Here is a 26,796-nt window from a genome sequence, read left to right on the forward strand (position 1 = left end):
TACAACTACATAATTGTCCTGGATGGTTGTGACATCGAACTGATATCTGTTGCTTACATATGATGTAAAGGACCAAGATCAGAAGGATGCAGCCAAGGATAATAGGCCATTCTGATCAGATCGCTGAATTTCTCAGAATGTAGCTTTCGTTCCTGTAAAATGCGGGAATTGAACAATGAGATAGTTCTTCATCATCTGTATTTCCCTTGTTCTCGTAGAACTGACACTGCAGCAGGAGATAGGGGATAAATCAGATTGTTATAAAAACTGAAATAATGAAAGTACAGAATAGTATGGAAATAATTTTTTCTTCATATATTTTTATTGTAATTAATAGAAGAGTTACGTTATATTCACCAGATAGAAGGTGCAGTACATCACATACATGGATAACCTTTCTCATGTTTTGATCTTCCCTGTTCCCACTCCCGCCCCTCATCTTGTTTCCCCCCTTCCCTATCCTATTTCAAATAACCAAATAAACATATATACACTATATCCGATAACAAGGTAAATACTGTAACAATATGAGATAACCAAGGGACAGCAAAAGAGATGAGAGAAACATAGTACATTAAGGACAACAATCACTCATTATATGGCTTTTGTTTCTATATCCTGGAGGTCCTTTTGTTTAGTGTCATACTATATGGCCTTATGTATCTAGGTTTTACCCTATTGTAATTCTCTGCTAGGAGAGTCCAAGGTTTGTACTGATTACTACAAATGAAGGAAACCATAGAGCCTATGTTCCTTTGAGTCTGGCTTACTTCACTTAATATGATTTTTTCCAAGTCTTTCTACTTCCTTACAAATGTGGTGATGTTGTTCTTTCTGATGGCAGCATAGAATTCCATGGTGCATAAATACTACATCTTGTCACTCATCAACTGAGGGACATCTGGGTTGGTTCCATATCTTTGCTATGGTAAATAGTACCAGCCAGACTTATATCCAATTAACTAACAAAATCCAGAAGTGAACTTTCATTCACTGTTAAATGCAGGAATTGAACAATGAGATAGTTAGTTCTTCATCATCTAAATTTCCCTTGTTCTCACAGAACTGACACTGCAGCAGGAGATAGGGGATAAATCAGATTGTTATAAAAACTAAAATAATGAAAGTACAGAATAGTATAAAAATAAATTTTTAAAATATATAGATAAACTGGATTTTGAGAGTCAGGAACTATGCCATACTTTTGAAAACCCATGAAGATTTCTATTTATAATAGAAATCAGATTCAGATTAAAATATTGTCATTAGAAGATAATGGAAGATAATTGAATTTAGTGAGATGGTAATTGTCTTATATCACTTGAGACATTTTAATGGTCTAGCTACAGAATGATGTAATAATGTAGAATTTGAAATCTTCCTCATGGGAAAATGTTAAAAGCAAACACTAAAACTGTTGCTTTGAGCATTGCAAGTAGTGCTATAACTCCTTTGATTCGTTTTTTTTGTTGTTGTTTATTATGTTGCATTGGTGTTGTACATCTATTGTGATAAAAAAAATCTTTCATTCTGATAACTTTCATCTGATAACTTTTAATTAGAATGTTATTCATCTTTTATGTACTGCCCTTCTGAGAGCTATGTAATTCATATATTAACTTAATATTTCTGATTTATTTTTCCCTAGCTACAGTCACAGTGGGAGTGGAGGTAAGCCATTTGCTCACTATTTCTTCACAAGTCTTTCCTGTTTCTGAGTATATTATGACAAATATTTTTGATTATCAAAAATGAGGGGAAATTCAGTGGAGAAAGATTATGGGTCTGTGAATCAATGACCTATATTCCAGTTAGGCTTGTTCACCAGGTGACTGGGCAATCACATCTTTGTTCTAAGTTTGTTATAAATCCTAGACTGACCCTAAATCCATTGTATCCTAAATATCTACTTTGCTTTCACAAATGTCCTTCTTTGAATGACACTTTATAAGATTGCACTGACCATGGACAGATTTTCCAGCACTGATTCAATTTTTTTTTAATTTTTTTTGCCAATCCTGGGGCTTGAACTCAGGGCCTGAGCATTGTGCTTGGGTTTTCTCAAGGCTAGAGCTCTACCACTTGAGCCACAGAACCACGTCCAGCTTTTTTCTACATATGTGGTACCAAGGAATCAAACCCGGGTCTTCCTGCATGCGAGACAAACACTCTACCACTAGGCCAAACTCCTGGCCCAATTCAAATGTTTTGAAAGGCCCAAATTTTCCTACTAAAAAAATAAATTTCAAGGTCACTGTACATAATCCTCATAGGAGGTACAGAATAAACACTTGAAAATAAGTATCTTTTAAATAGCAAGGTTCCTGAAGAGCATAACATAAGAAATGAAGTGAGTGTTTTAATCTGAAACTACATATAGAAAATGTCACCTTTTATGCCTTTATTTCATTTATCATTGATGTTTACAGATGTGCTTTTCATCCCATTTGATTTTCTTCACTATCTTGATTACTGTCATTTTCTGTATAATGTTAAGTAAAGCTTTCTTATCACCTCCTCACTTCTTTGCTCCCAGGATAGATGTCTAGTCTGCCTACTGTTCAATCTCACTTTCTCTTATGTCTATTCCCCTTCCTGCCATCTTAAATACAGAATACCTACCGATAGGCCTAAATTTCTTTTTTATAATTTCAGCTCTAACCATTTTACAAAATGATTTCAAAGCAATTCATTTACCTGCTCTCTGAGAATGGAGAGATAGAGGGTTTATTTAAATGATTTCTATGAAAGAAAAATGTTTTCTCAAGTCAAATAGGAAGGTTATTATCCAACTCTGTGACCTCTAAGTGACTGAATTACAAAATTAACAGAAGATTTTTCTCCTTAATTCAAATGAAGGGGGATTCCCACCACCACCACCAGAGGATGACATTTATGATGGGATAGATGACCAAGATGCTGACAATGGGTAAGGATGATCAATGAATTACTTTTCTACAAAATAGTATATGAATATATTTAGTTTTCATATCCAGCTAGGATAAAAAGTAAAAAATGGTGCTTCTAATTACATTCCAAAATGATTTTTGTGTTTATTAACAATAATACATTAAGTGTGTAACTGCAGCGCACTTCAAATGAAATGGTAGATTGGAAGAATCTCACTATAGCAAAAGAAACGAAAGAAAGAAAGGGTAAGTTATAGATATTATAACTATTTTTCCAAATTTTTTCCAGTAATTTATAAATCAATAGTTTGGTCTATTTTATTTATTTATTTATTTATTGCTGAGGTACAACATAAGGCCTTGGCACTGTCCCTTAGCATATTTTTTTCTTAAGGCTGGTGCTCTACCACTTACACCACAGGTCTACTTCTCTCTTTTTGTTGAGTTAATTGAAGAATCTCACAGACTTTTCTGCTGGCTTTACAGCACCATCCTCAGCTCTCAGAAGCCTGAGTATGTATGATTACAGCCACTAGTGGTCAGCCAGTAAGTTATGTTTATAAAAGTCTCTGAAGTGTTTGCTACTTACATGGCTATCTCTTATATAACAACACAATTATTTTTTGTTATCTCTACCATGGAGACTATTTGTTGTATATAACAGAACTGATACTGAATATTTAATCTTCTAGATTGTTATAAAATATCTTTATATTTGTAATAATAATTTGTAAAATAGCAATCTTTTAGGTTAATAATAAAATTGCTCTTTTCACATTTAAATGTACTAATTAACTTGATTGTAATCAAGCAGTATTGATTTGATATTTTAAATTGAACCCTGACTTAAAACCATTTTAAGAACGAAGAAAAGCCTTCATGTTCTAGAACTACAAAAGTCACCTAGTGGGGCCGGGAGCTTGGCCTAGTGGTTAAAAGTGCTTGCCTAGCATGCATGAAGACCCGGGTTCGATTCCTCGGTACCACATATATAGAAAAAAGCCGGAAGTGGTGCTGAGGCTCAAGTGGTAGAGCTCTAGCCTTGAGAAAGTTCAAGGACAGTGCTCAGGCCCTGAGCTCAAGCCCAGGACTGGCAAAAAAAAAAAAAAAGTCACCTAGTAAGAGTAATGTTCAAACGTTGTGATTTTCAAGCTTAATGGCAACATTTTGTCTAATTCTGTAATTTACTGCCTAAATGATCCATGCACTCTAATTATTAAAAATCTGAATGTCCACACAATGTTTTCCCATTCTACTGAGCATTACATTCTGATCAGTGCCTTCATGCTCCAAAGTTCCACACTACAGGATGAAGAGAAGATTAGCCTGTGGTCCTGGGGGATTTTGAAGAAGTTAAAGGGGAAAGATGACACAAAGAAAAGTGTTCGAAAGAAACCTAAAGTCTCTGAGTCAGACAATAATGAAGGTTCATTGTAAGAGCCAATCAACCAAATTCAGTGCACAATAGCCACACTAACATTAATTGAGTTTAATGCTACTAATATTATATAACCAATAATCAAATGCTGTTAGGCTGCAACCATGTTCATGTTCTTTCCTATTAATCATCTTAGATTGATTTTTAAACCCATGCATTAATTACATAAGAGGACCTCAGGTATTTAAGGAACATCATATATTTCAATATTTTTCCATGAATTTGTGTGAGCCCATGTATACATGTATACCTCCTCTCACACAGTTAGACACATACATTCATTCACAAGCATTGCCCTTTTATAGGACTTTTTTTTTTGACTGGTCCTGGGCTTGAATTCACGGCCTGAGCACTGTCCTTGGGCTTTCTCAAGGCTAGAGCTCTACCACTTGAGCCATAGCACCACTTCCAGCTTTTTCTATGTATGTGGTACTGAGGAATCGAACCTGGGTCTTCACGCATGCTAGGCAAGTGCTCTACCACTAGACCAAACTCCTGGCCTTTGTAGGACTTTTTTTTAACTTCCATTTCACATCTAAATGTTATAGTCATTATTCCAGTGCTACTTGCAACTGCATAATATTTTATTGTGAGTATATTTTAAACTACCAATTCTCGAACAAAAAATACTCCATTAGAAATGTAGGAAATGATTTTTCATTTTTTTAGAATATAAGACTTTCAGTCCTTTTAGCTGTTCCACAACAGTGAAACATCAAATCCATTTGAATTACACTGCCTCTGTGCTAAAAATTATTTTCAGTGTCTCATTAGTATAAATAAAAACTAAGATATTGACTTTCTCAGAATTTGCGCTTTGGCATAAATTCCATACACATGAGTTAGAAAGACCTGAATCATGTTTAATGGCACAAAAAATTTCTTTCTGTTTTATATGTTCCTAATATCACCACATTTAACAAAAAGGTTTTATAAGTTGTTCATTTCAAATAGCATTCCTAATTCTAAACTTTTTGTAAAACACCAAAACAGCAGTCAATCATTGCTATGGGAAATCTTAAGTAAACACCAAGTGTTATCTCCTTGAACATTACTTAAAATAATCCTACTTGGAAAGAAAAATGTTCTTTTCACTTCAGTTACATACCATCTAATTCTGGTTTTGAGCCACTTGGATTAATGATCCTTCACACGCTACTTTAACCAGTCATTCCTGTCCTGTGTTCAGAGGTGTGTTGTGTGTTTGTATACGCGTGTATAGTTAGAAAAAAATAACTCAGAAAGTAATAAATACAGTGGTCATTTCCTGTGGCAACTAATTTCCACTTAATCCTAGTTTCACATAACTCTGTCCATAAGCTCTCACTATTCCTTTCCTGTTCTCCATTCTCCTAGTCATGGGTTATATGTACATTTTGAGGAAAGTTGGTCATATGTATGACACAAGGACTCCAAAATAAGGAGTCCACTTAACTTACTCTGCTCTGAGAAGATGCCCAAACTTCAGAACAGATCTGAAAAACATTAGCCTAATGGCTGTGGGAAAAACGAACCCAGTAACTTCTTGACTCTTGATTTTTGAGGGTCATCATTGAGGTTCAAGAAATGGCATGCCCAAACCCAAATTGACAGAAGAAACTAGGAGTTGATGGAAAGTGGAGGATAAGAAAGGAATGCTGATTAATAGATAATTAACCATATTATGCCTCCAGGCTATTGCCCACTGTACCTCTCCTGCATAAAGGAATTCATTTTCAGGTTACTATTACTTTGATTATAATTTTATTCTCGTTTTCTTTCCAGTTTCCCATCTCCTCCTAAACAACTGGGTAAGCAATTTTAAAAAAAAACCAGAATGTATATCTTGCATCTTTATTTCTTAAAGGTAGGGTAGTAGAAAGCACTGGATATGGTTGAAATGCATTGTGTTTCTTTTTTCTTTTTTTTTTTAAATCAGTCCTGGGGCTTGAACTCAGAGCCAGGACACTGTCTCTGAGCTTTTACACTCAAGGTTGGTGCTCAAAGCCACAGCACCGCTTCTGGTTTTATTGGAGATAAAAATGTTAGAACTTTCCTGCCCGGGCTGACTTTGAACCACGATCCTCAGATCTCAACCTCCTGAGTAGCTAGGATTATAGGCGTGAGCCCCCAGCACCTGGCCTGACTCAAAAAATAATGTCTTCTGTTTCTTTGGGCAACTCATTTCACCATGGCTCATAATAAAGCAAACTGAGAAGACTTTTTAGAGATTCGTGGCTTTAAGACTGTTCTTCTGGGAAGTATTATGGTGTTAGGAATATTTGGCAAATGAAGGACACCACCGTCCAGCATGCCTTCCTCCCAACTGATCGCTTCTCACACATCTAGTTCAGATTGTACTTGGAGATGTTTAATATAGCTATGCTTTTTAAAACTTCGTGTAGTTTCAGCCAGCTTCCTTTTCACCTCTGCTGAGATAGATCTTTCAAGGATTGTTTTTAAATTTCATCTGAACAAACTAAAGTTTGTCCGCCAAGAATAATTCAAGGGCTTTCAAGAAGTTTATTTTTTCGTATTTTATAAATATATTAAAAAGATCAGGTAAACACAGCAATCATCTATTCTTTCAGATACATTACCTGACATTAGAACTTGCTTTGCACTTACCAGTTTGAAAAAGTGTAAGACCCTAACTTAAGTTGACCACTATCTGATGAAGTACTTGTGTCCTAATCAATAAATGTTTAAAAACTGATGCAGCAGAGAGCAATTCTTTTTTTTTTTTTTTGCCAGTCCTGGGCTTGAGCTCAGGGCCTGAGCCCTATCCTTGGACTTTCTCAAGGCTAGAGCTCTACCACTCGAACCTCAGCACCACTTCTGGCTTTTTTCTATGTATGTGGTACCCAGGAATTGAACCTAAGTCTTCGTGCATGCTAGGCAAGCACTCCACCACTAGGCCAAACTCCCGGCCCCGAGCAATTCATTTTTGTAATGTGGGTTTTATAGTTTGTTTTGTCTGTTGTTCTCAAGTGTGTTTCAAGTGTATTTGAATGAAATGACAATTTTTAAAGTATTCATTATGAATATTTCATATAGCTGAGAAAAATTAAAACTTGTGGAATTAAGTAAACTATACACAGAAAGAGAAATATAGCCATTCATAGGCAACCTAGAGAGCATTTAATTTTCTGATAATCATTCATTAAGACTTTTTGCATTTTTTTTTGGTTGGTCATAAAGTTTGAACTCTGGGCCTGGGCACTGTCCCTGAGTTCTTCAGCTCAAGACTAGCACTCTACCACTTGAGCCATAGCACCACTCATGGTTTTCTGGTAGTTAATTGGAGATAAGGTCTCACAGACTTTTCGTGCCCAGGCTGGCTTTGAGCCACAATCCTTAGATCTCAGCCTCCTGAGTAGCTAGGATTATAGGCTGAGCCACTGGCATCCGGCAATTTTTACAACTTTTTAAACTCATTATTTCAACTTAATTTCATGTGGAACATCTTGTGTATAGAGAGAAAGAATTCTTTCTAATTTTACAAGAAGTCTAGAAGGAAGAAATGTATCTACACACATGAAAATCCCATTAAGCAGATTTTCTGCCCAAACTCTATCTCATCTCCCTACCATCTGTGAAATATCTGTGGAAGTGATCTTTTGGTCTGAAAGTGAAACAGTCTTAATATCACTAAAATGGTAAAGTTAATGAAGAATAGATCAACAAATAAAACAGAACATAGGAAGGAGAGGTTGATGTATGTTATCCCTGCACTTCAAATCCCAAATGAATCTTAACTTCAATCTCCACTTTCCACTGGTAAGGTAAATACTGTTAAATTTTATCTACAATCCGCTAATGTTGCCATCATCCATTTATCAATCCATCCATCCATTTATTCATTTGTCACATCTGTGCACTGTTCATAAAAACCAGTCATGTTTCATGATTTGTTTTTTGTTTTTTTCATATATTTTTATTGTAATCAATAGAACGGTTACATTACATTCGCCAGATAGAAGGTGCATTACTTCACATACATTGATATCCTTTCTCATGTCTTGGTCCCCATTTTCCTGCCCCCAACCCCCACCCTCATCTTGTTTTCCCACCTTTCCTATCCAATTTCAAATAACCAAATACGCATATATCCACTATATCAGAAACAAAGTGAAATACTGTAAAAATATGAGATAACCAAGGGATAGCAAAAGAAATGAGAGATAACATAGTACATTAAGGACAACAATCACTCATTATATGGCTTTTGTTTCTATATCCTAGAGGTCCTTTCTTTTAGCGTCATACTGTATGGCCTTATGTATCTAGATTTTGCTCTATTGCAAATCTCTGCTTCATGATTTGTTTTTTATCTGGATATTGATCGATCATTATAATAAAAGTCACTAATTGTGTTTGATTTTTGGTTTTGAGAGAAATTTATTGTATCTAGAGATTTAAAAAACTTCTCCCTGGGAGAAACAGTAGTTCTCAGAGAAATGTATGTAGAATCCAGGAAGTCTTTCTTACTGCCCAAGAATCAACATTATGTTAAAACACCAATAAATGTTCACATCGAAATTTAATTTGGGTATACCATGTACAATCCCAGAACTTAGGAGTCAGAAGAAGGAGGATCATGAGTTCAAGGCCCATTTAAGCTACATAATGATTTTGTAACTATACCAAACTACATAGAGAGAAACCCTGTCTCAAAAACCAAGTTAAATTGACTATATTTTATCATTTGCTAGACATGGGAGAAGAAGTTTATGATGACGTGGATGCCTCTGATTTTCCCGCTCCACCAGCAGAGCTAAGGTAATTAAAATTCTTTCATTACAATGAAGTATTAAAAATGAGAATATAACAACCTGCTGGGACCCTTGCCTAATGTATGCAACCATTCCTTTTTGCTGTCTTCCTTCTAATACAATTTTTTTCTTGTCTTTCTCTTTTTCCTTAGACTTTTTGTTGCTATTGTTGTTTGGCTTGTTGTTGTTGTTGGCAGTACTGTTGGAATTTAGGACATTGTGCAAATACTTTTCCACTTAAGCCATACCCCTAGCCCTTCATAATTTATTTGGATAGGTCTCATGTTTCTGCCTGGACAGTGAACTTCCTATTTATAACTCCAGCATACCTCAGTTGATAGACACTTACTACCACTCCCAGCTTAAGATGAAGTCTTTGTTTTACCTGGGCTCACCTTGAACCAAGGTCCATCTGTTCTTTGCCTCCTGTTAGCAGGCATGAGCCACTACACCTGGCCAGCCGTGCTTTTTTGTGAGGCCAAGTCTAACTTTTCTGCCACATGTGTAAGCAAATTGTCCTCAGTATCCTCTCTACCACACCTCTACTTCCTGCTATCCTCTGTCCTCTTCCCTTGGCCCTCTAGTGCTGCTAATGCTTGTCCTGTGAATAACCCCTGCTGGTGAGTCACTCCTTTCTGCATTCACTTGTTTACTCATTCATTGGCAAACTATATTTGATAATCAGGTCACAAAAGATCCAATGAATCATTTCCCTTTTTATTCTTACCCATTTCCTCAAGAAGCACTTTCTGTTTTCAATATACTTATTTTTTAGCTCAACCCTCATCTTCCTGTTCAAGGCACCTCAGAGTTTGTTCATTTTTGTTGGTGTTGTTATTGTTGTTGTTTGATACTGATATTGGAGTTTGAATTCAGAGCATAGGCACTATCTAGATTTTCCATTGAAGGTTGACACTCTTACCACTTAAGCCACAACTTCATTTCCAGCTTTTTGGTGTATTTGTTATTTTAAAGGAATTAGTTTTTCCTCACAAAAATGTCAGATTTTCAACATTTCTATTCAAGTTTTCTAAGTTGAATGTAAACTTCTCCAGCAAACCTGACTCAACTTGATTCTGGGTTAAACTTTGTTAACATTGGTTAATGAAACAGTTTTGAAAATTCTTTCCAGATGGAACATAATATTGTAGGATGTTTTTTCATACGCCAATAGATACACAAAATGGTTGTTATATACTGTATATAAAAGCAGGAATACTCCTGTAACTCAAAGAGAATAAAAAATGATAGTGTATTTAACTGTTAAAGGACAAGAGTAACATAAAGGGACACAGGAAGCAGAGCCTTCTGAGCTGTACTTTAAGAATGCAGGAGAGGGGTAGGGAGTGGTGTTGAGTAATGAAGGGAAAAAAAGGAATGCATGAAAGAACAACCAGTATTTACTTTTATCAACATTGTTTAACCAATTTTACTGAACTACAGTTTCACCAGCTAAGCACCTGAGAACAAAGTTCACAGTCATTCATACATGAAGGTCAAGTTCTACAGACAATACAAGAAAGATGGAAGTAAAATCCTGCCTCTTTCAGGTCTTGAAGGAAGGAAAATAGAATGTTCACCTTCACATTTTCATATTCCTCACCATCAGGAAGCTGTTCCTATCTCTGACAGTTTCTAATGCCTTTTTCTGCTTTGTATTATTGTACAAATGCTACCACATACTATAAACCAGCTCTATTAGATCCCCAGTCATGCACGGAACCATTTTTCCCAGCAAAACAAATTCCAACTGATTGAACTGGATCTGATGTAAACTGCTTTCTGACTCATTTGGGTGTTGGTTTTTTTTCAGAGTATTCTATCACTTTTAATAACTCATTTTCAAAGATAGCTTGTGGAGCATTTTTAGCATTCATATATTTCTGAGTTAGCAAACCCCCCAGTTCCCAAAACTCTCTAAAGTAGGAGGTCCTGAGAACAGATAAAGAACCTGGGACAATGCAGTATGCTGTCTTTTCACTGTGAGCAATGTGAATAGTGAGGATCAAACATTCCATAGCAAACATTTTAAATAAGCCACAAGTAAAATTTTATCTTAGATGATCTACTTAAAGCTCAATGTTTAGGGGCCAGGAGTTTGGCTTAGTAGTAGAGTGCTTGCCTAACATGCACAAAGACCCAGGTTCGATTCCTCAGTACCACATACATAGAAAAAAAGCTAGAAGTGGTGCTGTGACTCAAGTGATAGAGCTCTAGCCTTAAGAAAGCCCAAGGACAGTGCTCATGCCCTGATTTCAAAGCCAAAGACTGGCAAAAAAAAAAACCAATATTTAAAATTCTACACTATGCATAAGTATTCTAGTTTGTTTATTTTAATTTGTTTGTTAAAACCCCTTCCCTATGGATTCATACCCTTTCTCTGACATCTATCCCTTACCCTAGGGAATAGATCTCAACTCAAACAGTGACAGTAGGGAAAGTTTAAATTTTATTTTTACTTCTTTTTTTTGTGCCAGTATTGAGGCTTGCAATTAAGACCTGGGCACTGTCTCTTAGCTTTTTTGCTCAGGACTGGGATTCTACCACTTGAGTTATAGTTCCACATTCAGCTTCTTTGTAGTTAATTGAGCATAAAGTATCTTGGACATTTCTGCCTGGATTGGTTTCAAACTTTGATCCTCGGATCTCATCCTTTTGAGGAACTAGAATTATAAGCATGTGCCACCAGTGTCCAGTTTGGAAAAATTTTTAAATATGTATATATGCAGTGAAGATATTCAGTCTAGAATTTAAAATTAACTAACAGATTTTCTAGGGAGTGGATAGGGCATGACATTTTAAAAGTTCTTCCTCAAGTGACCCTGAGTGAAACAGGCTCCAGAAATACTGTCCTGTTCACTTAGGTTGTGATCTTTTATAAGTCCATTTGATATGGTGAGTTGCAGTTGATTTCTATATTGAGCCCTTACTTTTTAAATATTAAAGCCATTAATTGAGCTAAACACTTAGAATATAATTTTCTTAGAGTGACATTGGTCAAAATGCATTGCATTCAACAAACTGGTTTGTTGAATGGCAACTCCTACTTAAAGGTAATAGAAATATAAGTTTAAAAGTGAATGCAGTTGGGGGCCAGGAGTTTGGCCTAGTGGTAGAGTGCTTGCCTAGCATGCACGAAGACCCGGGTTCGATTCCTCGGTACCATATACATAGAAAAAAGCCAGAAATGGTGCTGAGGCTCAAGTGGTAGAGCTCTAACCTTGAGAAAGTCCAAGGACATTGCTCAGGCCCTGAGCTCAAGCCCAGGACTGGCAAAAAAAAAAACAAAAAACAAAACGAAAAAAAGTGAATGCAGTTTTCTCTTATACACACATTCAAGTGAAAGTTTAATAAAGCAATTAAGGTAAGACTGAGCATTGACAGTATTTTTGAAAGGTTATCCTTTATGCAATACTTAACTTTAGCTAAATTTTTTCATTAACCAATGATTCCTTCTTCTTCCTCCGACTCTCTTTAGTTTATTTATTTACTTGCTTAATTGTCTATTTATTTATTCTCTTTCTAGAAGTCAAATCCAGGAATCTATATTAATGAGGCAAACACTGCCATCAAGCTACAATTTTCACCTTGTTGGATCTATTTTAAATAGATATGAAAATGTTAACCACCAGTATGGTTTTTAAGACTTAAAATCCATTTTTTTCTCTTTTCTATTTATTATTTTATTGTACATTGCTATAGAGAGAAGTTACAGTTACATGAATCAAGTAATGAGTACAATTCTATTTGAACCACATCTCCCCAGCATTTTCTATGACATTAATCAATTCACTTTGAAGCCTAATTTCTTTTTTTTTTTTTTTGCCAGTCCTGGGCTTGAGCTCAGGGCCTGAGCACTGTCCTTGGACTTTCTCAAGGCTAGAGCTCTACCACTTGAGCCTCAGCACCACTTCCGGCTTTTTTCTATGTATGTGGTACCGAGGAATCGAACCCGGGTCTTCATGCATGCTAGGCAAGCACTTTAACCACTAGGCCAAACTCCCGGCCCCTGAAGCCTAATTTCTTTAGGAGAGTTTGTACATATAGGAAGTCATAAAACCACTGGTGCATAACTGTATTTCAACTATTCCATAGGGATTTTGTAGAATTCATTCTAACAAAGAATCTCTCACCTTCATTGTTACTCATCATTAGTATTATCTTTCAGAATCTTTCCATGTTATGACAGGTCATTATTGATTATAGCCAACGGTACTAGATTTCTAAGAAAAAATAATAAAAATAATGTTGAGCATGAATTTAATGTTTAGTTAAGTCTCTGTTACAATCCATTCTTTTTTTACACAAAGTGTTGTTCTTATTTTATGTGCCACCCAAGTCAAGCAATGAACATTGGAAAGCCTAAGACTGAAGAAAAGGATCCTAAGAAGTTAAAAAAGCAGGAAAAGGAAGAAAAGGACCTCAGGAAAAAATTTAAAGTATGTCATATTCAGTTTCAGGTGGAGAATGGGGTTGGGGGGTTGGGGGCTTGAACTCAGGGCCTGGATGCTGTCCGTGAACTCTGTTGCGCAAGGCTAGCACTTTACCACTTTGAACTACAGCTTGACTTCTTATTTTTCTCGTGGTTAACTGGAGATAAGAGTTTCACAGACTTTCCCGCCCAGGCTAGCCTTGTACTCTGATCCTCATATCTCAGCCTCCTCCAACATGTTGTAACATGTTGTAACTATAGTTATCTATTTTCCACAAAACTTATTTTAGAATTTACTGATATGTAAATTATGCAAACTTGTACATAATATATATGTGTGTGTGTATATATATATATATACAACATTGCAGTCATCTAAATTTAGATGTTTCAATACTGACAAAAGACAATTTAAAAATACTATATAATTTTTAGTATATTTTTATTAGCTTTAGTTGTACATGGGAATTGCCATTCAATAAGGCTGATTTTGAATATAATACCATCATGATCATTGTCACTTCTTTCATCATTCTCCCCCATCCCTCCCAACCCCATTTGATATACAAAGTTGGTAAAATTAAAACCAATTCCTTCCCCTGAATTTTTCCAATTTTCTTCCATGTTCTCATATTATTATGTGAAAACATTGAACCATTATTAAAGACCTTATTAATAAATGTTTCGCTAAATGACTTATAATGATAATAATACCAATCAACTAATTATTTCATATGTGTTTTTCCAGTATGATGGTGAAATTAGAGTTCTATATTCAACTAAAGTTGTACCCTCCTTAACTTCTAAGAAATGGGGAACAAAGGATCTACAGATAAAACCTGGAGAATCTCTTGAAGTTATACAAAACACAGATGATATAAAGGTTCTCTGCAGGAATGAAGAAGGAAAATGTAAGTTACTCTTCATGCTCTATATCCATGGCATTCCAGATTACTATCCAAACAAGCTGCAGTGATCACCTTGCTTTACTAAGTTTACTCTGTGGTTTATTATAGGAAATAGAAAGAAACTTGAGGCTTTGTTCTACTGAAGTCAGTAGATTCTATTTTTACATCTTTTCAATTACTAACTGCTAGTTTATATAGTAGAAGTCAAATGTAAATATTCTTAAAATAATGTCTTAGGGACCAACAGCATCTGAAAACTGTAGTGTGTGTATTGAAATTGCAGTTAGTGTGTCTGTCTTGGAGCTGATGGATCATGAGCTGTAGTGTAGCCTCTGGGACCAGAACCTCTTCCCTCACTTGTTTTCATGTATACATGAGAACCAATGTGTCTAGCAGTGAGTGGTTCTTTTGAAAATCATATGACTTACATCACATCTAGAATTTATGTGACGTACATCACATCTAGTTTGCTTGCCCTGTATGTTCATTTGTTTTCATTTCTTCTTGTGATGAATTTAATGGAACATATTGTTCCAAATAAACACAAGATCATCCCTGCCCCCTTTGACTTTATCAGCTATGAGGATTGACTAATGGAAATTGCCTCATAGAATTTTAAAAGGAAACACTTTTAAAACTGAGGATGAGGCCGGGAGTTTGGCCTAGTGGTTAAAGTGCTTGCCTAGCTTGCATGAAGACCCGGGTTCGATTCCTCAGTACCATATACATAGATAAAAGCCAGAAGTGGTGCTGAGGCTCAAGTAGTAGAGCTCTAGCCTTGAGAAAGTCCAAGGACAGTGCTCAGGCCCTGAGCTCACGCCCAGAACTGGCAAAAAAAAAAAAAAAAAAACTGAGGATGAGTACTTTAAAATTATGTTCTCTTATATTTGAAATTAGATAACCAACATGGTTGCCATATAAACATGAGCACGGTGTTTAATTTTCATGGGAGGAAGGTGAGTCAGGGACAGGATCTAAAATAGCTTCAAGAATAAAGCACAGTTCCGGGAGTTTGGCTTAGTGGTAGAGTGCTTTCCTAGCATGCACAAATACGTGGGCTCGATTCCTTGGTACCACATACATAGAAAAAAGCCAGAAGTGGTGCTGAGGCTCAAGTGTTAGAGCTCTATCCTTGAGAAAGTTCAAGGACAGTGCTCAGGCCCTGAACCCAAGCCCAAGACTGGAAAAAAAAAAAAAAGAATAAAGCACAGTGACTCTAGTATGGGGGAAAATGAGCACACAGTTAAGATAGAGGAGGTGAGATTTGGCTTTTCAAAGGAAATATGAAATGTGGGTAGAGAAGAAAAAAGTCAGAAGCAGTGTAATGTTAAGATCTGAAGCTCAGATCAGACACTGATGGCTAAGGCCTGGAATCCTAGCTACTTAGGAGGCGGAGATCTGAGATTAAGGTTCAAAGTCAGCCCAAGCAGGAAAGTACATGATATTCTTAATTAACTACTAGAAACAAGCCAGAATTAGAGGTATAGTTCAAGTGGTAACACACTAGCTTGGAATGAAAAACAATGCCCAGGCCCTAAATTCATGCCCTAGCCCCACCAAAAAGGAGAAAGAAAAGAGAGGGGTCAAGTGGGGAGGGGCTTAGAGGGAAGGGGAGGATTTAGAAGGGGAGGGGTGGGGAGAGGAAAGTTGGAGAAGAGAAAGGAAGGGGAACTCAACTAGCCAGATGCAGTGGTACATGTTATTAAATCCTTCACTAAGTAAGTTGAGTCGGGTAAGGAGAGCCTGAGCTCTAAAGTCATTCATTTAAACACCAAACACTACAGTAAGAAAAAGAGTATAGAGAGCCTAGTTTAATAATCCCCAAATCACAGTTTATACTAAGTATTATAAAACCTGTTAATTCTTTCTACTTTGTTATTAGTATTTTCAAATTAAATACCTTCTTTTGCCTGGGTAAGTATATACAATGTGATTTTATGTTGGTTAAGCTGAATGAAATCAATTGGGTAAATTTATTGTATTTCTGAACACATGCCAAATGAAATAATGAGGAAATTGTACATCACTATTTCTATTAAATAAAAAAACTGAAACTATTAGAATTAAGTTAATTTATGACTTTCCCAAGATAGTCTGCTTTCCTGGCAACTTTAATATTTAGAATATCCTCCTAAAAGCTGAGTCATTCATTAGTCCCCAGTCACATCTGCACTGTGGTAAGCAAACATTTTGGGAAACATTTTAGCTGGCACATATGGGGGTGGGTGTTACTTTCCTAACTCACTGTCCCTACTGCATATTTCAAGACATTTGTTTAAAGTCACTGTGTTCTCCTTTCTGAATTGGCAGCTTCTAAATAATATTTTATATGTGAGAACTCCTGGTGTGTCCACAATGACAATATTATAAGGCTAAGTAAACACAAAACACCTACTTCATGATTAGAACTACAATAAATTTGTTTTTTAGGGGGTTGACATCCCCTATACTGAGTGTAAATGAAACACACAAGAAAAAAATGAATCATAGTCCTATTGCAAAAAAAAATAAATACAAACTCATTATTTCTGGTAACTATAATGGAGAAATAACGTATTCTTAAGAACCATGGTAAGTCACTTGCTTGACATTGCCAGGAATGTCTTTACTATAATGAAATTTTTGACATTTTTAAAGCTTTTAAACAGAAAAAAACTTACATTTAAAGCCAGTAATTCCTTCAAAAACACCATGTAATGTAAGCTAATGAGCACTAAATTATCACATGGACAGGGAACTAAAATACAGTAGCACAGTACCATCCCACACTCTGTCCCCTAGATTTTATTTCTTAAATTATTATTTTATTATTGCATCTTATTTCTTAAACAGTATACATAATTGCTGAGGTTTACCTAAAAGCCTAGGAAATAAAAAAAAACAACCTTTAAAGTTTAAAAAGTAGTGGTCACATTTTCTTTTTTGAATAAAATTGATGTTAGAATAATTCTAAACTGACAGTAGTTTATAATTTCTTACACAATTCTCTGATTTTCCATCTTTCAGTTTTAATTCAGATCATTTTTGTAATCTTAACATCTCATGGCAAGAGTCTATTATTTATTTATTTATTTTTGCCAATCCCAGGGTTTGAACTCAGGGCCTGAGCACTGACTATCCTTGTGCTTTCTCAAGGACCAGTGCTCTATCACTTGAGCCACAGCACCACTTCTGGCTTTTTCTATGTATGTGGTACCAAGGAATCAAACTTGGATCTTTGTGCATGCTCGGCAAGCACTTTTACCAGTAGGCCAAACTCCCAACCCATGGCAAGATTCTTTTAATATCAAAGACTTTGATACATATTTGTCATTATTTCTTAATTAGGATAAATGGAAATATATCATAGGGATATTCATTATTATTCCTTTTGCCCAACTTAAATCTATAATTTGAGGTTTTTGATTTGATTTTATTTGTCAGCACTAGGGCTTCATTCTTTCTAGGCTGGTACTCAACCACTTGAATGGTACTCCTATTTTGGACATGAAATCTAGCAAACTTTTCTATCCAGATGCTCCTCAAATCATATTTCTTTAGATTTTACCCTCCTGAGTAGCTAGGATTGCAGCTATAAGCCGGCATCACCTGGCTTTATGACTGATAATTTTACAATATTTTCATGTCAAATCAATTACATTATAGCATCAACATATTTAAATAAGTTTGTACTTCTAGGAATCTTTTTATAATCATTAAACACATTTACTCTGATATAGAACCAAAATTATATCGAATCATATCAACAGAAATAGCTAAACTAAATAAGAGAAGTTTATAGTTTAGCTCCTGGCTAAGGCTAGTCCTACCCACATACAGGCATAGTATAGGATGAGAGTAAATGAGAGGATCTCTAGGATATGGAAACAAGAGCTTTATCTTGTGTGATTGTTGTTCTTAATGTACTATGTTATTTCTCTTCTCCTTCGTTGCCCTTTGGTTAATCTCATATTGTTACTGTTTCTGACTTTGTTACCTGGTGTATTAGACATACATTTATTTGTTTATTTGATATAGGAAAGGGAACGGGGGAAATCAAGATGATTGGAAGGGGGTGGGAAAAGGGATATGGGAACAAAACCATGAGAAGGAGTATCAATGTGTGAGAAGTAGTGCATCTATTATGCAAATGTAATTGAAATCCCACTATACATTACCTTGAAAATAAAAAATAAAATAAAATAAAAATAATAGCCACAATTAATGTATTTAAAACTGAAAGAACAATACAATAGATCATTAAACAATGTGTTAGCTCTTTGACAAATCTTTAATCAAACTAACCAGAATAAAGAGAGGAGATACAAATTAATAAAAATAAAGTCTAAAAGAGAGTTTTATAATAAATAACAAATCAACCTGATAATTTGAGGATTTTTTTTGTCATTACCAGTACCTTATGCTTACTCCTTTTGTTTGCTTGGCTTGGCACTCTACCATTTCAGTAACTTCTCCATACCTATGTTTTGCTAATTATTTTGTAATGAAATTTTATAGGTTCTTATGTCCAGTCTGGCTTCAAACTACAATCCTCCAGATTTTAGCCTCCTAAGTAGCTAGAATTATAGACATAAACCCCATGTGCCCTAAATTTACACACTAATAAACTGGAAAATTTTAAGGAAGTGAATAAATTTTTAGAAATATATGATCTACCAAAACTGAACCAAAAAGATAGAAAAAAATTTTAAAGAATAATAGATAATTAAAAGTCTTCCCACAGAACACTTTTCAAACCCTTATGCCAACAAATTTGAGAATCTAGAAGACATGGATGAATTTCTAGCCAATATTAACATACCCACACTGAAGCAAGAAGAACTAACCCAACTAAACAGGCCTATTTCAACCACTGAAATAGAAATGGCAATAAGAGACCCTCCACCTAAAAAAAGCCCAGGGCCAGATGGATCCACAGCTGAATTCTATAAGGTCTTCAAAGCAGAGCTCACACCAATACTCCTCAAGCTCTTCAACGAAATTGAAAACAAAGGCTCTTTGCCAAACTCATTCTACGAAGCCAGTATAACCCTCATCCCTAAACCAGACAGAGATTCATCAAAGAAAGAGAACTATAGACCCATTTCCTTGATGAATATTGATGCAAAACTTCTCAACAAAATACTGGCCAACCGTCTACAACAACTCATCAAAAAAATTATACACTCTGATCAAACAGGATTCATCACAGGGAGGCAAAGCTGGTTCAACATACACAAATCAATTAATATAATTCAACACATCAACAGGAGTAAGGACAAAAATGACATGATTGTCTCAATAGATGCAGAAAAAGCATTTGACAAGATCCAGCATCCCTTTATGCTAAAAGCTCTGAAGAAACTAGGAATCCATGGAACATTCCTCAGTATAATAAAGGCTGTGTATGACAAACTCACAGCTAGTATTATACTTAATGGCGAAAAGCTAAAGCCATTCCATCTAAAATCAGGAATGAGACAAGGATGCCCACTCTTTCCACTCCTCTTTAACATAGTATTAGAATTCCTAGCCAGTGCAATAAGGCAAGAAGCAAGCATAAAGGGGATCCAAGTAGGGAAAGAGGAAATGAAACATTCCCTCTTTGCAGATGACATGATTCTGTATTTAAAGAACCCTATAGAGTCCATTCCCAAGCTCCTTGAACTGATTCAAAACTTTGGCAAGGTAGCAGGGTATAAAATTAACCCTCACAAATCAACTGCCTTCCTCTATGCCAACAGTGAGAGGAACTACGTAACAATCAGGAAAGCAACTCCTTTTGCAATAGCCCCAACACCATGATCAAGTTGGTTTCATTTCAGAAATGCAAAGATGGTTCAATATTCAAATCAATAAACATATTAATGTACATAAGAGAAAGCTTATCCATGTGGACTGGTAGAAGTGTATTAAAGTGGCCATATTTTAAAAAAACCTTTACAGACTCCATGTGATCCCATCAAAATTCCAATAACAGTTACCCCAAAACTCAGGGAAAGATCCAAAAATTTACACAAAAGATAATAAATACCTGAACAGACAAAATCATCCAGAACAAGAAAAGTCAGTGTTGCAACTATGAAAATACCTAATTTGGAATTTTAATATAGAGTGATAGTCATAAAAACAGCAGGGGCCAGGCTTAGGGCCTCACAGCTATAATTCCAGCACCCAGAAGGGAAATATGAGGAACACGGTTTGGAGACAAATCCTAGAGATTCTTATTTCCAGTTAAGCAACAAATTACAAAAATGGGTCATATTCAGAGGTGGATATATTACTTGACATATAATTATTATTTTTTACATGCCAAATTAATACAATAAACATTAAGTAAGTAAAATCTTCTTGTATTTTTCTTTATAGATGGTTTTGTCCTTCGGAGTCATCTGGTGGACAAGTAAGCCTTTTTCTCCTCCTACTATGTTGGTTAAAAGAATGCTGTGCTTGTCTTTATGAAAGTTTTATAATAGAATTAAATAATGCAAACTACTACACTGTCATAACTAAATTAATATCATGTTAGGATAATATAACATTGTCAAAAATACAGTTATAATTTGTATAAAATACCACTCTGGATTAAGCAAAAAGTCTTTCTCACCCATGGTTATACACATTTTCATTTTATATACTCAGCAAACACTGAAGGCATTCAGGTCAAAGCCACTCACCTTACCACTAATGTTTCACAGTTTATTTAGTGTTTGAACTAGTTATTGTATTAATTACAGTGACTGACTACAGTCCAAATAATATCTACATAGTAGAGATTAATATCGCCCATCAACAGTTTATAGTTTAGTCCTGGCTAAGGATATTCCTACCCACATACCAGGCATAGTAGACTATTATGTTGACTTTACTAGACGCATGACAGAAAAATAAAGATGGCACTCAATGATTCTCCTATTCTTATGATAAGTCATTGTCATAGTCTGTCACAGTCTGGTACTGGTGTATCAATGCAGCCCTTCAAAACATGTCAAGATTTTACTCCAAAAAAAAAACTAATATCTCAATGCAAAGGTTTATGGAACTTATCATAATACAAAAAAGATTCATATATCATTTATTTGTAAGCAGCCTGATGATAAATTGATATTTAGTGCTCTATCAGAAAACTAGTCAACCATCAAAAAAAATAGTCACACTATTTTCCCTTAGAGCATTAATCAAGGGATAGGCATTATTCTGTGGAAGGTACAGATTGTATGAAAGAAAGTTCAATAATAACCTCTTTGCTGATCTTTACAGGTTGATTGAGAAAGAATATAGATAGTACAATATCTAAGGCATTCTTGGTTCACCACCTTTTCAAATGCATACCTTAACCCATATGGAAGGAATGTCAGGAAAATCTGTCATTTGCATCAAATTTCTATTAGCCAAATCCTCCCCCAGTCTCAAAGAAAGGATCCAAACAGAAGACATAGGGAACTCACAGCATCTGCCACAGTTGGCAGGAACTTGAAGGGCCTGATGCTGCATCTCTGATAAAGCACAGAGATCCATCCAGCACCAAGAGTGAGTGTGAGTCTGACCTAAATGAAGAAGCTACCCCACAGTTCTGAAATTCAGAGCTGTCTCTTTAACTCATATGATGTAAGATTTCACGATAACTCTATCTTGGCACTTGGTTCTGCAACTAACCTTTACAGATTCTAAACTGGTATTTACAGGTATAGTTAGAAACATGAAAATATAAATACAACATTTCCTTCAATATGAATGCAAGTAAAAGAATGGATCTGATATCCACAGCTAAAAATTCATTTTAGATTTTTGTACTATGAGTATTCAGTGTGCAGTTACTGCAGTTTTTCTTAGTGAGCACAGTTGTGTGGTTTGCCCAAGGTAAGGGCCAAGGAGGAAGGAGGCAGTCTGTGCTCCTGAGTGTCATGTGTGTTACTCTCTTTGTAAAATGAACCAGGAGTAGAGAAAGTCAATGAAAGAAGAGGTTAAAATGGGTATGAAATTCTGCACTATGTAATTGCTTACCTTTAGAAGTCTGTGTTCTATAACATTGTCCTAATATGACTCACTATGTCTCACTAATATGACTTTCATATTGGGAAGGCATTTTGTACAATAGAAATTCTTTTGTCTTTACAGTGATGGAGAGATCTATGATGACATCGCTGATGGTAAGTCAAGCAGGACACAGCAGTAACAGTGTGTTGGCTATTTACAGAAATGATGAACATAGCTTGTTTGATTGATTGGAGCCGTCCCATCTGATAAGAATTTCAGTCACGAAGCCGAGCATAGTGGCTCAAGCCTGTAATCCTACCTACTCAGGAGGCTGAAGTCTGAAGATCAAGGTTCAAAGCCAGTTCGGGCACTAAAAAGTCTGTGAGATTCTTATCTCCAATTAACCAGCAAAAAAAAACAAAAACCAGAAGTGGCGCTGTGGCTCAAAGGGAGGGCAGTAGCCTTGAGCTGAAGAGCTCAGGGACAGCACCCAGGCCCACAATTCAAGTCCCATGATCAAAAAAAAAAAAAAAAAAAAAAAGAGTTAGGAAAAGTGCTTACCTAGCATGCATGAAGACTTGGGTTCAATCCCTCAGTACCACATGCGTAGAAAAAAAGCCAGAAATGGTGCTGTGGCTCAAGTAGTAGAGCTCTAGCCTTGAGAAAGCCCAAGAACAGTGCCCAGGCCTTGAGTGCAAGGCCCAAGACCGGCAAATAAACAAAAAAACAAAAAAACCCACAAGTTAGGAAAAGTAAATGACCCAGTATCAAAAGAGAAAATTTTCTCACAGGGATTAAAATTAAGAGGAGGGGAGCCTTATTTACAGAGTGTAAAGGGCCAGAAGAGTGTATAGTGGTAGAGTACCTGCTGAGCATGCACAGAGCTCTAGGTTTTCCATTCCTCAGTATCACAAACAAAAGAAAAAAAAGCTGGAACTGGTGCTGTGGCTCAAGTGGTAGAGTACTAACCTTGAGCTGAAGACCTCAGAGACAGTGCCCAGGCCTTGAATTCAAGCCAAAAAGTGTACAACTGTTTGGTGAACTTTCTTTATGCTGGTATATCGGGGCTTGATTACAGGATCAGGGCACCCTCCCTCTCTTGGTTTTTTTCATTCGATGCTGGCACTCTACCACTTGAGACACACCTCTGTTCTGTCTCTTTTTGCTGGTTAATTGGAGATAAAATTCTGATGGACTTTCCTGGCCATGATGCTTTTGAACCAGGATCATCAGCTGTCAGCCTCCTGAGTAGCCAGGATTATAGGCAGATGCCACCAGTGACCTTCTATTTTGGTGAATTTCTTTTATACAAATATATATTCATTTTTGGTCAATAAGTTTGTTTCATAACTGATAGTCCCAGCATAATCACATATTTCTAAATTACTATTTAAAACATTCATCTCAAGTGAACTGGCACAAACTGCTAATTGCCTTGTCCTCTAATCTATTAAGCTTAAGATGCTTGCTAATATCTAAGCATTCTTATTTAGCATGACTATCAAAGCGTGAGTTAAGTGCCAGATAAAATAATCTTGGATTTCTTATTCTGGTGAAGAAAAAAGCTGTCAGAAAGGTTGCTGGGATTGAATACCAAATAATGAAACCTAAATACTTAAACTTTCATCTAGCTACTTTTTCAGAAGGTACACCAGTTTTCCTCTTATTTCTATTCCAATTCAGGAGACTGTGCACTGTTTGTAATTCCAATCAGTTGGAACACTGAGAAACACGTACATTTTATACAGACATGCTTAAATCTGTGCTTTTTTTTCTTCCAGGTTGCATCTATGACAATGAATAGCCCTCAGCTCTGCTCACTCTGTCTGTTCATCAGGTGCCAACCCAAAGCCTGGTTTTAATTGGCATATGCTATTGGTACTATGGGAAACAGATCTACAAGTGATGTATTTCCATTTGCTATGAAATTCTGTTTATCTTTATAAGGCTTTGAAATTTTAAAATTAGAAAATGATATTACTTAATCAGTATCTCACAAGATTCTATTAGTGTCAGGTAAGAATTATTTCAGTTTGGCAATGATTATAAAGACACTCTTTAGAACACATCAGTATTATGGACAATCTCTCTTGTAAGCCTTCCAAAATAAAAGAAAGAAAAGAAAAGAGGAAAAAATTGTACTGTCAAAAATTATACAAGGCAGAAAAAAATATCGGGAAGACAATTTAGAAATCATTCCTCAAGAAGAAAAAAGAAACTATCACTTAACCTTAAAATGTCTATTCAAATTACCTGTCCTCTCTCCTGTTGATGGGTTAAATGTTTTTTTTTACAACTTCTAGCAGTAAAGTTATTGTGTATAATTTGTCCCCAGGCATTCGGGGTGGATATGTTCATTATTTCAACTGAATGCTGTCCATTTGGTATATACATCTAAGATTAAATATACAGAAGTTTTATGGATCCTTGTGCTAACAGCTAAATATTGCCCTATTTAAACACATCCCTTATAGCTATAAGAAAGTGAAAAATTCTTTATTATGAATACTCCTGTAAAAGTGGTTATTTGGTTTTCAGTTACTTTTATAGAGGTTAAAACGTGGTTAAAACCTCTTGATGGTAAGTTGATCAGTAAAAGGAACATGTATCAATAAATACTAGTGTTTGGGCTAGTCTACCCCTTTCCATACCTACTCATTCTCAAAGCATCACCCCCAATGTAGAAAAGCTTTGAGTTTCAAATGCTAAAACACTCATCACCATGATACAAAACACAAAGCTGAATTTCACAACTTGTAAGATATGAAATTAATAAATTTGAAACTGCTTTCCTCTATTATTAAACCAGAATACAACGTTAAATATGTTATTGATTCTCCTCTTTATGTCCTCATCTATAAATTACAGGATTAAAAATACCCGAGTTTCGCCAGATGTGCTAGCTACTCAGGAGGCTGAGATCTGAGGATCATGGTCCAAAGCCAGCCTGGGAACTGGCTGGCTAAAGGCCATGAGACTCTTTTTTTTCATATATTTTTATTGTAATTAATAGAAGGGTTACATGATATTTGCCAGATAGAAGGTGCATTAATTCCCATACATTGATACCCTTTCACATGTCTTGGTCCCCATTTCCCTCCACCACCCCCCACCCCTCAACTTGTTTTCCCCCATTCCCTATCCAATTTCAAATAACCAAATACAAATATATCCGATATATCAGGTAACAAAGTGAGATACTATAACAATATGAGATAACCAAGGGACAGCAAAAGAGATGAGAGATAACATAGTACCTTAAGAACAACAATCATTCATTATATGGCTATGTTTCTATATCCTAGAGATCCTTTCATTCAGCTTCCTACTATATGGCCTTTTGTATCAAGGTTTTGCTCTTTTGCAAATCTCTGCTAGGAGAGCCCAAGGTTTCTACTGATTATGACAAATGAGGGAAACCATTGAGCCTAAGTTCCTTTGAGTCTGGCTTACTTCACTTAATATGATCTTTTCTAAGTCTTTCCATTTCCTAACAAATGGGGCAATGTCATTATTTCTGACAGCAGCATAGAATTCCATTGTGTACAAATACCACATCTTGTTGATCCACTCATCAACTGAGGGACATCTAGGTTGGTTCCATATCTTTGCTATTTAAATAGAATGGAAGAAAGATAGCCTCTTCAACAAGTGGTGCTGGCAGAACTGGTTAAGCACCTGCAGAAAACTAAAGTTGGGTCCTTCTTTGTCACCCTGTACTAGAATTAACTCCAAATGGATCAAAGACCTGGAGGTAAAAGCCGACACTCTGAAAACCTTACAAGAAGGAATAGGAGATACACTAGACCTCCTTGGCACAGGTCTAAACTTTCTTAATAGGGACCAAGAGTCACAACAAATCAGAGAAAGGCTGGGTAAGTGGGACTACATTAAACTGCAGAGCTTTTGTATGGCAAAAGATATAGCTAGTAAACTAATCAGGAAGCCTATAAAGTGGGAGAAGATCTTCACCAACCATACAACAGACAAAGGCCTCATATCTAAAATATATCAACAGCTCAAAAAACTGAATCAATCCAAAACTAATCTCCAAAGTAACAACCATCCCATTGAAAGATGGGCCAAAGACTTAAAGAGAGTCTTCTCTGAAGAAGAAACAAAAATGGCCTATGGACACATAAAGAAATGCTCAATATCTCTGGTCATAAAAGAAATGCAAATCAAAACAGCTCTAAGATTCCATCTCACTCCAGTTAGAATGGCCAGGATCAAGAAAACTAATAACAACAGATGCTGGAGGGGATGTGGCCAGGAGGGATCACTACTACACTGTTGGTGCGAGTGCAAACTCCTTCAATCACTATGAAAAGCAGTATGGCAGTTCCTCAAAAGACTAAACATAGAGCTCCCCTATGACCCAGCAATTCCACTACTTGGC

The 26,796-nt window shown here is 35.9% G+C and overlaps 1 protein-coding gene across 3 annotated transcripts in view; it reads left to right on the forward strand.

Moving 5' to 3' along the window:
* Fyb1 (FYN binding protein 1) overlaps positions 1-25,622 on the forward strand; it is a 96,005-nt gene extending 70,383 nt beyond the window's left edge. Inside the window, exons 10-19 of one of the 3 annotated variants that reach the window (XM_090332022.1) lie at positions 1,649-1,671; positions 2,860-2,929; positions 4,205-4,342; positions 6,112-6,137; positions 9,042-9,108; positions 13,441-13,540; positions 14,282-14,444; positions 20,790-20,823; positions 22,539-22,570; positions 24,179-25,622. In XM_090332022.1, the coding sequence (XP_090188148.1) occupies positions 1,649-1,671; positions 2,860-2,929; positions 4,205-4,342; positions 6,112-6,137; positions 9,042-9,108; positions 13,441-13,540; positions 14,282-14,444; positions 20,790-20,823; positions 22,539-22,570; positions 24,179-24,201 (676 nt within the window). In that variant the 3' untranslated portion in view covers positions 24,202-25,622. The remainder of the gene's footprint in view (positions 1-1,648; positions 1,672-2,859; positions 2,930-4,204; positions 4,343-6,111; positions 6,138-9,041; positions 9,109-13,440; positions 13,541-14,281; positions 14,445-20,789; positions 20,824-22,538; positions 22,571-24,178) is intronic. The other 2 variants (XM_090332023.1, XM_090332024.1) reach the window with 2 other exon arrangements.
* Positions 25,623-26,796: the final 1,174 nt, after the last annotated feature.

Source organism: Megascapheus bottae, chromosome 4 (genome assembly GCF_031878675.1).
Source record: "Megascapheus bottae isolate mThoBot1 chromosome 4, mThoBot2.hap1, whole genome shotgun sequence".
NCBI classification, from domain to species: domain Eukaryota; kingdom Metazoa; phylum Chordata; class Mammalia; order Rodentia; family Geomyidae; genus Megascapheus; species Megascapheus bottae.